The 13,265-nt window shown below is 39.9% G+C and overlaps 1 protein-coding gene across 1 annotated transcript in view; it reads right to left on the bottom strand.

Annotated features, from left to right (window-relative positions):
• The window catches only part of LOC118321609 (collagen alpha-1(XXIV) chain), an 87,389-nt gene that overhangs the window by 58,470 nt on the left and 15,654 nt on the right, over positions 1-13,265 (bottom strand). Inside the window, exons 4-6 of the mRNA XM_035653003.1 lie at positions 9,491-9,544; positions 6,053-6,106; positions 637-690 (exon numbers count right to left, since the gene is read on the bottom strand). Of these exons, the coding sequence (XP_035508896.1) occupies positions 637-690; positions 6,053-6,106; positions 9,491-9,544 (162 nt within the window). The remainder of the gene's footprint in view (positions 1-636; positions 691-6,052; positions 6,107-9,490; positions 9,545-13,265) is intronic.

Below are 13,265 nucleotides of genomic sequence, written 5' to 3'. Positions count from 1 at the left end.
GAGCATTAAAACTTGAAGGGAGGAAGATACTTTTTTGAGCTTAATTAGTTCAAGACACTGAGCAGTGCTGCTCAGGAAAGTCATTATTGGGATGATGTTTGGAAGAAAGAAAGACAAGGATGGAGCAAGAGTAGAGAGTAAGAGAGACCAGCTGTGGTGACGCCAGACAAATCAATAAAATAAAATGAGTCAGAAAGGGGTTTGAAGGAAATTGCTGAATGAATTAAATAGGATGAGGAAAACCAGACCCTCAACTTCAACAATCAAGCAGTCTGACAAATATATACAGAAAACATTTTACTAAATTAAATTTAAAAATCTTTTCATCATTAACAAATTAGAAAGCGTTGAGTTGTTATTGGCTCATTATTCGTTAAGAATTTTTATTACTCATTCTAAACTGTCATACTGTCTATTTTGCTCACTACTAAATGATATTGAGAGCAGAGAAGAAAGCAGTCAGTGAGCAGAGACTAAGAGAGGTCTAAGTGAGGACTGACGCTGTGAGATAATAAGTCTCCAAACTAGAATTACTGTTAAAGGAGTAAAGGTTGTGTGACAATCATGGGGGAACAGAAGCGAGAGACACACAAAGGGAGTTGGAGCCTGACACAGAGATGGTGGCAGATTTCGTACCTTTTCTCCTGGTGGAGCCTGGCCTGGAGAGAGCCCGGGGTCTCCCTTTGAACCCTAGAATAGAAATAAGGTCGAAGGGTAAGGGCACCGTAAGCATTTATTTCCAATCTTTCACTTACTGGCAGTACTAGTTTTACAGAATACAGCCGTGAATATCCTGCACATAAAAAGGCTAAGTCTGAAATGAAACCGTGGCTACACAAAAAAACTTGAGTAAGTAAGTTAAGTAAGTAGGATGAATTTGTTTGATGTTTTCTCTTTTTAAAAAGCCGAGACTGCTTTACCCAAAAACTCATTATTTCCTGTTGCAAAACAGATGTTCTTCTTTTTAAACCATTAAGTAAACCAGATCTGTCACCAAACCAAACCCAGTGATGCATTATAATAATGCAGTGAATTTGCTTTGATAATGTCACAATATCAATGTGATGATATGATGATATGGTTACTTTATCTAATAAGCCAGTGTAGACATGGCTTACGATCCAATTCCTATAATGGTAGCCCCCTCTAACAAAAATCAACTGTACTGTACCCTTCTAAAAATACAAAGTGTTCTTCCATGATGTAAGCACAGTTATGTGGCTAGCTGTGGTGAATACTACACATGCTGTTCAAATTAAGATAGCGTGGCTCCAAACAACTGACAAAATGGCATTGGTCATAAAAGTTATGAAAATGCCAAAGTCAAAAACGTTACATTCCTATCTTTCTACAGTCTATGGTTACAACAGTTCCAATAGTTTGTAAATCAGACACAACAGGCTTCAAAGAGGGACTTGTGTGTTCTGTAAAAACAGTAAAAGACACTGGAAAAGAGTACCGGACTCTGAGTACCTGTAAGGATTTTTACTTGCTAACTACTACTTAAGTGCTGTAAGTAAGTACAGATTTGTGCTAATTGTACTTTACTTGGGTATTTCCATTTTATGCTGCTTACTTTATACTATACTCCTATTAAAATGTTTAATCCTATCTAGTTACTGGATACTTTGCAGATTCACATTATTATTACAAAATATAAACTAATAAATAATTATTATGTCTAGATAGATTAATCAACAGGACATCTTGTACATGTTCTTCTTCTTCAGTTTACATAGTTCAAGAACTTCAGTTGTTTTAGTTTAAAACCTACAACTTATTGTGATTCATTATTTATATATAAAGAAATCATGTAGAAATCATTGTATCTTTGGCATCCACAATTCTGTATAGTGACCAAGCAAGACATTTAGCAATTAAGTACAGATGCTTCTGAGGATCCGGACCTCACTCAGTTTGTGTCATCCCAGACCACATGTGTAATTCCCACAAGGCGAAGAATATGTCAAAGAGTCTGCCAGAACGGAGCTGATGCTAAGTGTATTTCCACTGAACATCAATATTACATTTCAACAGCCAGTGTTCTCAGAATATTTCTTCCAAAACTAATGTAAGGTCAAAAATCACTTTTATTTTTTTATATAAATCTAAAAATAAAGTTTAAACTCAAAAATCCTTCCAGATAGTTCTGCATCTACAGAGGTGTTACGGAATGTCAAAGCAGCAGTATTAAGAGACATCATTTCAGCACAACTATTTAATCTGATTATCCGACTTGTTGCTGTTGACACTCCAGATTTCATGCTTGGGTATTATTGAACGGTTAGCTGTTCCAGTGGGGAATAGGAATCACCCAAGAAAATACATCTTTCTGCACATTTAAAAAACTGCGCTCATCAGGGACACAAATGAGAAGAAATAACAACATCACACCAGCATCAATCCATCTGATTGAAGATGTGGTGTGTGTATATGTGATGAGGTGTTGCACAGACTTGTGTGTGTAAACTATATTATCTAAGATGTTCCGCTGGTTCTGGTGTGAGGTGCCAAGCTATTGTTTGACACCTTAGATACGCACATTTTCCTCAATAGCTGTCAATACTTGTTCCAAACAGGTATTACCTCCTTGGATTATGAGCATTATATTTCCACAGTTTTGACTGACACCCAGTGAGCCATAGAAAAGCTTGGGGGTGGGAGAGCACAAATTCTACCACAGCATAAAACCATGGTTCCTGTCTGTTTGAAAAAAATAGTCAGCAGTGCATGAAGCAGTTTGAAAGGCTCTTTTAAGTCCTGCAAGCACATCGTCATAACATTTCAGACCATGCTTAAAACACATGTCAACTACGCTTAGCGTCAGGGACTATATTCCTCTGTATATGTCCTAGAAACCAAACACATTTCAAGAGGAGATATTTTCCCTGAGACAAAGAGACAAAGAGTCTCTCAATCCCTATCCCGCCTCCACAAAGAGGTTGGGGGTGTGAGAATGACTCACCAACAGGCCACTGTGGTATTAGATACACCGATTTTGGTTTCACATGTGTACACGGAGGCCCGATATTTCATAATAACCAATCAGAGGCCCAAAGCCAAATGTGCACAGTGTCCCAGCAAGGTCAGAGGTGACACAGAACAAATCCATCTATCTCCCTGTGCTGTTCTAATCAAAGAGGAAAACAGAACATTCCTCTCTTTTTGTGTGTGGGGTGAGGGAGGTAAACATATTGTAATTCATGAAAACACTAGTAACGGAGATTCAAGTGATGAGCTCTCCACTTTCAAGCTTAAACATTCACATCAAAAGACAAAGGACGGGAAGGCTGGAACATCCACTTATCCTTTGTTTCTGCTCCCATAGCATGACTGTTCCCCCACTGGCTGCATGGTGTATGTAGCCACTCTGCGGTAGCCAGTCGGGACCACAGTCACCACAACCATCTGCATGGAGCTGCCCACATCCTTGCTCAGTTGTACCAATGTATTCTTTACATCTGGTCTCATGCTGAGTAAAGCTTACCAGAGATTTTCTTTCTTTCTTTCTTTCTTTCTTTCCCATATATCAAGTCAGTGTTATGGCTAATGAGCCGGGACTAGCACGATTATGCCCTGCGGTGAAAACGAGGGGAACAACGATCTATCTAGGCTGAGAAATATGTAATTTAGGCCAACAACCACCCATGTCTCCTCCAGTCTTTCCTGCTACGCTGTTACACTGCCTCATTATTATCACGATTGCCTACATCTGGCTGAGTCTGGTTTAATCCCACTTGCACACAGTCTAAGCAGCAGAGATTTGCTCCTTAGGGAACAACACATCAAACTCTGCTCTAATTGATGCCATTTGCCAACAACAGCAGATTAACTTTTGTGAGTTTACATAATGTAAAGGACAATTCAATGACCTGGTGACATCACTACAATAGTGTCCTGTAGGGCAAGCAACATGAGCTGCAGTGGTCTCCTCAAGAGGTTTACAAACTGACAAATTCAGAGGGCTACGCACTTTTTACATGACTAACACATGACATGTTTGGGTGTTAGAATATACATTGTACTTTTAAACATTAGTTTTTATGTCAATATTAAATGTAAAATGATATACTCATTACAACAAATGCAGGTAATTTTCACACACATATACACTACTCTGCACCCGACCCACAAACACACATGTGCAACATAAGTGAGCAACAGATCCTGATTTGTCCGCGAGCATTAGCCAACTGTTTTCACATTGTCTTTGATGTTTTTTCATGGAGAATATACATAGATTCATTTTTGACAGCCCACAATTTGTCTGGTTTCCTTTTCTTTGGGAATTAGAGGACTTAGGAGGAGGAGGAGATTTAGACAACCTTTGTGAAATGTCTCGTCATTTTGTTCTTCTGACATCAAGTTAGTTTTGGTTTTTTGAACTCTTTACTGGTTTATTGGTACAATTGTGTTAAAATATGCAATGGGAAGAGGTATAAAGGTTTCACAAAACAGTGAAGAAACAGCGTGTGGAGGAAGACAACAATATGACTATACACAGACTGGTGTTTTGCCCACCCAGAAGAGGAGATGGCTCGGTTACAAATGACACATTGATCAGAAAGGAGTCAAAGACTTGGCTCCAAGCTAGATAACATGATTCTTTGATATCTTGCAGTAATGAGCTGTGCTCTCAGTTCCGTCTCTTGCTGGTGATTGGCAGGCCGGTCTGCACAATGACAGTAAACTTCCTCTGGCAGTAGAGAGAGGCCAGGCTTGTCACCCCTTTCTTTGAAATCTTAATGTTACTGTGCAATAATGACTCTCAATTCCGACCAACTGTGCCATTATAAATAATGATGCGATCACATTTATTACCACTTATCTGACAGGAAATTATAGGGATAAGAGAGTACATGACTTCGAAGACTTTAACTTTGGGTGAAGCCTGCCACAATATATAATCATCTGTCTGGTTAAAGTCCAAAGTGTTCCCTGTGACTGGACTTAATCTGATTCTCTTGAATTTCATAACAAAATCCTTTGTTTCAGCAGTACACACGAGCACTATATTAAAGGAATACTTGACCATGACATTTTCCATGCATTATTGCAAAAATCTATTTCCTCAGCTGTCTTTTAAAGTCTAATTTATGAAATCTCAATTTATCACATTAGAAATGGCATAAAAAGCTGCCTTCTCTTCCCAGGTCAATCAGGGTGAAATATGAGGATTTTTACTATGATGGTAAAATAAACTATGATGGTTCTGTTGATTTTAATGTGTGAGTTGTCAGTTTTGTAATAATTTCTAATTTTGAATGTCTTAGTTCCCACGAGCCTCATCCATCACGATATGCTTGAGAAACCTAGGGCTGTCACAGTAAAGGAATTTCCCTTGCGGTGATCTAGGCTGGTTCAACTATTAATCGCCAATTTAGCTGTTTTTGCTAATTACTTTGTAAAAGGTACAGTGGGATAATGTTTCATCTCAGTACCTACTTGTGATAATCATCTGCACTTTCCCTCCTCCGGCCTCCTGGGTCTATGACCCTGTTAACAGGCGACTTTCATTTGTAAAAAGTTGCCACTTAGTTAACATATTGGGCTGAAAGTCGCCAGTTAACAGGGTCACTCGTTAAACCGAAACACCGGGGAGCCGCGGGACACAAACACCAAAGCTGTGGCAAATTGGGATAATTAGTGAACCAGTCAGCTTTTTCTACTATGTGACTGCTGGTGTGTCCAGTCGGGAGTTTTTCCAGAGCGAGTGAGGTGGAGACTACGTGACTTTCTCCTGTGTGGTATTATAATCCAGGTCTGTGAACTTAGGGATACTGATAGCATTGTGTTTCAGACAGCACTTTTGCTGTGTCGAGTCTCTTCAGCGCTTTCTGGCACGCTTTCCCATATTAAAAATCTTCTTTTACTGTCACTGACAAAAAGTAAAAAGTGTGGGAGAAAATAACGACATTGACCGACCTTGGTCTATGTCTGGTGCTCTGTGGAGCTGGTTCTAGCTCTAAGGAAACTCAACAAGCTCGTCCACACCTACAGATACTAACCAGAACCCTGTTTGGCACTCTACCTACGATGGGAGAAGGCTCACCTTGGGCCCAGGTGGTCCAGGCTGTCCTGGGTTTCCATGTGGACCGGTGGGACCCTGGAACAGAGGCAGACAGAGAGAGAGCACAACATTAAATTAAGCTGGAAAAATACATGCTTTTTTAACCGTGCGTTTGTGCCATTAATTATTAATTAATGCACAACCGTTCAAATGGATGCAGGATACGCGAGGCAGCCACCATGTACATGCAAACACGTAGTCTCTGGCCATACTGTGCAATGTCGACAACAGTAGCTCAATATTTAAGATGCGTCATAAGTCAGTTTAATTCTCTGCAGCGACCATAGTTCTCTTTCAAACCTCACTCAGTATCTGAGTATGGGAAGTACGGAAACTCTCTGTCGCTCTGTAGAGTTAAACCAACTGGCCCACAGACTTAATGTGGAGCACCAGGGTCCTGCTGGCAATACGCACAATGCTTGTTCTCTGTTTGTTAAACAGTGAAGCGGACTTTCTCTCAAGAGAGAGAAAAGCACTCCCAAAGTGCTTCATTGTGAGAGAGATCTCTTTGCATTGTGCAAAAACATACAGATGCACCACTAAGTCATCCATGGTTTAACATGCTGCTTTAGATGCCCCCCCGCTCACCCTCATAGCCCCCTGCTACTGCTTAGAGTGAGAAAGCAGCACCTGTCTTTAATTCCGATGACTGCTGGTGTTGCGCAGGGACTTAATGTCGCAGTCAGATTTATCACCCACATCCGAGTGACTGGCTCTCTGGGCTTGGCACGCAAGCGCTTTTCTGTGAGTGATAACTGCAAGCTGGGCATCCTCACACACATTTATTCGATTTTACTGCCTTGACATGGCGCCGCCTTCATTGGCAGCAAGTTCTTAGTGTGGGCTCATCGTGGGAGTGTGTAAACCTTCCTAGGTCGAGGTGATATGGGCTTCGGAGCATGCAGTTCAGGAGTGGGCATAGTGAGGTACCGAACAAGGTTCAAAATAGAACATTTGGTTATGGCACAGCACTGTCCTACCTGCATGTGTTAGGGCACGTGGAAGACATATTTGAGAATAAAGCGTTTTGGGGCCACAGGCGGTTATGAAGGGAGCCGGGTCAACTTGTGTAATTCAGATGATTGGTCTGCCCACTGACAGACTAGTGGAGCTTCTGTGATTGGTCATGCCAGAGGGTGCGTCCCATAGTGAGATATCAGAGAACTGGGGTCACCCTGGTAACCAAATGTTTTCTCCGAATTGCACATACCATAGATGCTTAAAATAAACATACAGTACATATTTTTATTATATCACGTTTGTTCGCAGTGCACCAACGAGATTTCATTCCTTGAACATCACAGGTATGCAATGATTTCCCAACCACACATGCACACTTATGCCGACAAAAATGCACACAGTCATACACACCCACACAAGAATACACTACATTCCTGCACATCTGTAACCCTGCTGCTTGCAGGCCAGCCAAGAGCCAGAAAGAAGGATCTCCCTCTCTCTTTCTCACTTTCATTTTAAATGGCAGTAATCTGAGCCTGAATTCCACAAGAGCATGCTGCCCATAGACAATGAAATAATATAACTCTTATTAAATATTGCAAGAGTGAGTGTGGTAAAAGAGTCTTGAATTTCAACTTATACAAGATTTTACTTAGGCACTGCCTTAAAGACAAAATTCACCAAATTGTATGAAATGACTGTGGTATGATATGTATTTGGCCTAGAAATGCTCTACAGTAAAAAGCTTATTTTATTGCAAAAACAGCAATACAAAACATTACTACAGCCTTTTCCTTCATTAAAAAATACTTACTTATACTGATTACACTGATACTTACTGATTTACTTTCCAGTGCCTGGTAGATTGTTATAGTTAATTAAGTAAATTGGTCTGTTTCCACGATAAAAAGCCCACACCAAATGGTATCCCCTGATTCATAGGCTCATAGTTTGATAACGTTAATAATTCGAGGCAGCAAAATAAGTCTGCTGCTCTGTGATGAGATTGTAGAGACGCAACCACAGCATCCAGCATTGCCCTCAGCTTGCCACCACATAATGATTCCAAGCCTCTCTCTGTCTCCACTTTATGACTTAGCTTACGGGGTTAAGATTATGCTCTATGGCGGCTATGTGCTTTCCAAGCCTTTTACTAGGAGACATGTTATACTTTCAACCAGCCTGTCTTCCTGTCTATCTGCATTCTTGTCTGCCCACTGTGCTCTCTGTTAAAATACAGCAGAACTTAGGCCACACTGAGGCTGACTTGAAAAGTACCATGAAGAAACACTGTCACTAGTTTGAATGGAACCAGTCCACTGACCCAGCAAAACAACACTGGGTTATCTGACCAAATATTTTGCACTTGGCTCAACTTTTTACCCCAACTTCCTAGATGGCCTTTCACTGTCTCAATGGTCCCATAAACAACACACCCCGGCCAACACAGCCCCCTGCACTGCTTTAACGCAGGGCTGTTTTTGCTATGAATCCGCGCTATGAGGGAAATGAAGCAAAAGGAAAAATGCACGGATTATGGTTATCATGGCAGCTGTCAGTGCAGCTCTTGTGGGGTGTTCCTGGTCTGCAGTGGTCACTACCTATCAAAAGTGGCCCAAGGAAGGGAAAGCAGTGACCCGGAGACAGGGTCATGGCCGTCCATTGATGCACCAGAGCCATTGTCTGATGAGACCTATTGTCTGATGTGGTTCAAAAGCGAGTGTTCAAAACTCTCTAGAGATAATTAAGGATTCATTTTATTGCATCTTGTCTTCCGTAAACACTGACACACTGTAGATATTTACATTCCCTGAGTTAAATTAGCCATGATTATGTTGCTCTGCAGTGTACAGCTTCTGCAAAGACTAAGAGGGAACTATTTATACACGTTCCCTCTAACACATACCACATCCATTTAGTAAAATGTGTCTTGTTCTGTTTAAAGATGCCCCCAGGGCCTGTGGCATGGTCGCAGCATTGCATCATGACAACCTTGGCAGTCGCATACAGTGTAGCCTCAAGATCAGAGTGGAAACACAGCTTGTGCCGCAGACGCTGCTGCTGGTTGCATCTGGAACAGTTTGGTCACTCAACCTTGATGCTCCAAAGGTGCTGACAAGTAAACAATGTTGCATGCATCCTCAAAGCGAACTTATAATTGTCATGAGCCTGTACAAAGCAAGACTTGTTCCTGAGTTTAATCAAGCTAACCACGAACATGTCTGTCAGCACCTTTTTTCCAACTGTTGCAGCTGGCTCGTTATGGTAAAAACAGCCAAAACACATATGCCAGTGCCTGCTGACTGGCATAACAAAATATGATAATTCCCTTCCCTTATTCTTAATTGTATCCCACTATTACACACAGTGAGATAGTCAAAATGCTCCTTCTGACCAACAAATTACATCAACTTTACAGCATGCCCTCTGTGTACCATCATCTTTGCGCAGGTTACTTACCCGAGAGCCTCTTTTTCCTGGAGGACCAGGTAAACCGGGGGGACCAGGAGGACCCTAAATCAGAGAGACAGAGGGACATGGAGAGGAAGAGAGGGAATGTTGTAGAGAGAGAAGGAAAAAAAGAGAAAGAGTATGTTAATGGCAAGCAATAACATGCAGTTCACTGTCCAGGCCTACGCAATGATGAGTATGTGCTATATTTATGTAAGAGCTATGAAGTTCAAAGAAAGAAGCCAAGTGTTTTCAACTAAAAGCCCTAATAGAAAAGCTCTGAGCAGAGGGGTCGAGTTACATTTTCAAGATGAGACTGACACCACCAGCCTTTGGTCAGCCTATGAGGTTAACAAAATCCTTTGTCATTCACGTAGCATGAAACATATGGGACAACTGCATATAAGATGCAAGATGTGCAACATATTAAAGAGTTAAATTCCTGCTAAACTGCACGAAGTCCAATGTTTCTGAGAACTATATCTGAGAATTCTGTAAAAATGTGAATATACAAAGAGACAATTACCAGCAGTATTTAATAATAATCCACCAGCCATACAATACGAAAATACTAAGCCTTATTACGCCTGTAAAAACCATGTATCCATCTTACTATATGGCTTTTAAGTGGTTGAATGCCAAAGTCTGGTGAAAGAGAAAAAGCAAAACAAAGAGTTAAATTGAATTAAGTGGGAGGCTTAACTGATGTCATTATCTCAAACATCTTTGAAACAAAATAAGGCAGAGGCGGAGCTCCAAACGTTTTACATTGGTAGCACTGGTTCACTTTTTCCAGGGTTTCTGCAAGTTTCAACAGGTTAAATGTAAGATTTTAAGCCCTTTAAGACCATTATGAATGCAAGTTAAGACCTATTGCACGTCCATACTGCCAAAAAGAGTAGGAGGGACAATGGTATTGGTTACACGTTGGTTTTGTTTTTTAGGCCTAGAATCAGATTATTGGATTTGAAGTCTTTTAAGACTTTATCAGACCCTGAAGACACCCTGTTTTTCATTTAGGTGCACCCAATAACATATTTTAAGCATTACCTTTTTTTCAGCTCCCAACACCACACATTGGTAATTTCTTAAAAAGTTATGTAAATTATTGTGAACAGGAATAAAGGTGCCAATAAATGTTTTTCTTTCTTTAAATCACAGCTTTAATTATTTAAAAAGTTCTAATGTGCAAAGTGCTTGACAAACCCAATTAAATACATCAAACTCAAGCACTTCCTCGGTCCTTACAAAATATTAGAGCTATAAAATGTCTTTTTACATTTGCAGGTTCTATTGAGGAATTTGAACTAACTTTAAAATAAAATATATCAGGTGCACAGGTGCAACCAATAACAATTTTTAGTCGCCCTCTGCAGGCTTACTTATTTTGTTGGGTGTACTTGTGATGCTGTATTTTCATAACATTGAAGGTGTGAGACAAAATTAATAATTTTTAGTTACCCATTCCAAACTTTGGAATAGGATATCCTGCTATTCTATTCACTGCAAAATGTAAACACTGCCTTTGGTAGTAAAGAAAGGTTTTGTATTCCATCCATAACTCATGCTGCTGATTAATTATAATTACTGTCAGACAATTTTTTCAAACAGCTCCTTAAAAATGCACTGGCATGTCAGTTCTAATCTGAAGTGAAAACAAAGATCTCCATTACGAATTGTGTTGGTCTATTATGTATGATGAGAAAATGGCAAAGCAAACAAGATTGATCACTAAGGTTTTTCTCAAAGTTTCAGTTCACTGAAATATAATCACAGCTAAACTTGAATAAACTAATAAAAATATTAGCAGAAATGAATGTAAATGAATTTACTTGAAATTAGAAATTGATTGAAGATTACACACAGCAATCATCATAACTGGACAACATTAAGGAGTAGGAGCAGGAAATTTACTTTTGGTCAAGGAAGCTATTTATTTTTCAGGCTTTTCTGCTATTCCCCAGCGCAATCTCCCTTAAAAAACAATCCCGCTACAATATTCAGTAATTTTGATTAAACCAACATCATACCATGGTATTTACTACTCTGAATTATTGCTATAGTAAGACATTATAATGGGGACCATCCTCATTCCCCATCAGAGCAGTAGATGGGCACAGAGGGAGATATGAATTAGAGCCCGACGGATATATCGGCCAGCCGATATTATGGGCTGATATTGGCCTATAATAGACCTATACTGGTATTACCATATATGTTATCCGATATGAAAACAGTTTTTTTTCTGGTACATAATACAGAAAAAAATGCTTGTGATAATATATAAGAGTCACTGCAAAGTTTATCCAGCAGAGTGTGCTGAGTTTTACATTACTGTGGCAAGCAGCACTCAGCAATATCAACAAAAATTCATTGACAATGTTAAATTATTCAACATGTATACTTAAGTTATTTGTTTAAGAGCCTTCTGAGCGCCTTTGCAGAATCATATCTGTGAGCAAAAGTTCACTATATGGGCGGCAATAAAATCCGTATCAGTATCAGTCTTAAAAATCCCATATTAGTCGGGCTCTAATATGAATAAAGAAACAGCTGTTTGTTCCTCTACACTCCCACACACAGACACATGGAAACTGTGAGCACACCACCGCCTTCGCCACAACAACAGGGCCTAAAGAGACCGAGGCATTCATGCAGTAAACTGATAATGTTCATCTGTGAAGACAAGGGTCAACTCTTTCCTATAGAGTCAACTGAAGAAGTCGATCTTCTGTAAAATTACAGGGTAGAATGAATCATCGTTTGAACTTGTTACATTGTGACCTTAACTTGAGCTGAATCACAATACCCCCTGCGTTGTAACCTAACATGCGGTTATTAAGTAAGCTGTATGCTAGTAACAGACTATGTAACTGCTACATTACCAAGAGGGGAAATGCATTAAGGAGGTGATGCCCTCCTTTTGAAGTGTACAGATTTACTCTGAAGCATTGCTATAATCACATATATCTATAACTGATTCAAACAGGTTAATAATTCCACAAACAAACAAAAAAGAACCACTGAAATGATACATCTGGGCTTTTCCATATAGAGGGCTCTAGCGATAAAAGCCAGGGTGGTCCAGCAAAAAAGGTTTGATCACGTTTTCACCCCACAGTGACCTGTGCTGTCCAGTTAAACACATGAAGCGTGCAGTCTGGGTTAATTACTTTGTAACATGAAGAGCATAACTGTGCTGTTTTTCGACATATAAAAATGATTGCTTTGATAACTACAGGATTGTAAAATTTGCCTCACAGTGTTTTGGTATCTGACAAGCCTTCAAACCCATTGATTTATTACTCAAACTGGACTTCTAACTAGCACCTTGCCCTTGTTTTTTTTTTACACAATGCTATTGACAGTCTGACCCACCACTTGTTAATCAAATCCAGATATTGTTGAGATTATGAAATGATAGTAAAATTGACATAAATTTAGTCGATCATTTCTATTTTTATATGGTCAAACTGATATTGCCAATATGCAATCTGATCATAAGGGAAGGCAAAAGAATTACATCACAGCCCAACAATGAAATGTCTGGATGGACGTCTGGGTCAAGAAATGTAACAGCCACTAATGGTTAAAACTAAAAACCAGCAAAAAAGGAACATCTACTGAGGGCAGAGGTAGCTTGATCTATAGCCCAAAGGATACTAAAAGACAGTACCCACGCCAGCCACAGCTTGTCCACCCTGCTGACGTCTGGCAAGATACACAGTACAGAAGTATCTGCTGCTGTAACCACCAGACTTCAGAGCAGCTTCTTCCGCCTGTG

This window comes from Morone saxatilis, unplaced genomic scaffold, assembly GCF_004916995.1.
Source record: "Morone saxatilis isolate NCDOM2014 unplaced genomic scaffold, NCSU_SB_2.0 Contig12, whole genome shotgun sequence".
NCBI lineage: Eukaryota > Metazoa > Chordata > Actinopteri > Moronidae > Morone > Morone saxatilis.
The sequence above is the reverse complement of the archived record's forward strand: the minus strand, read 5'-3'. Positions and strand labels throughout refer to the sequence as shown.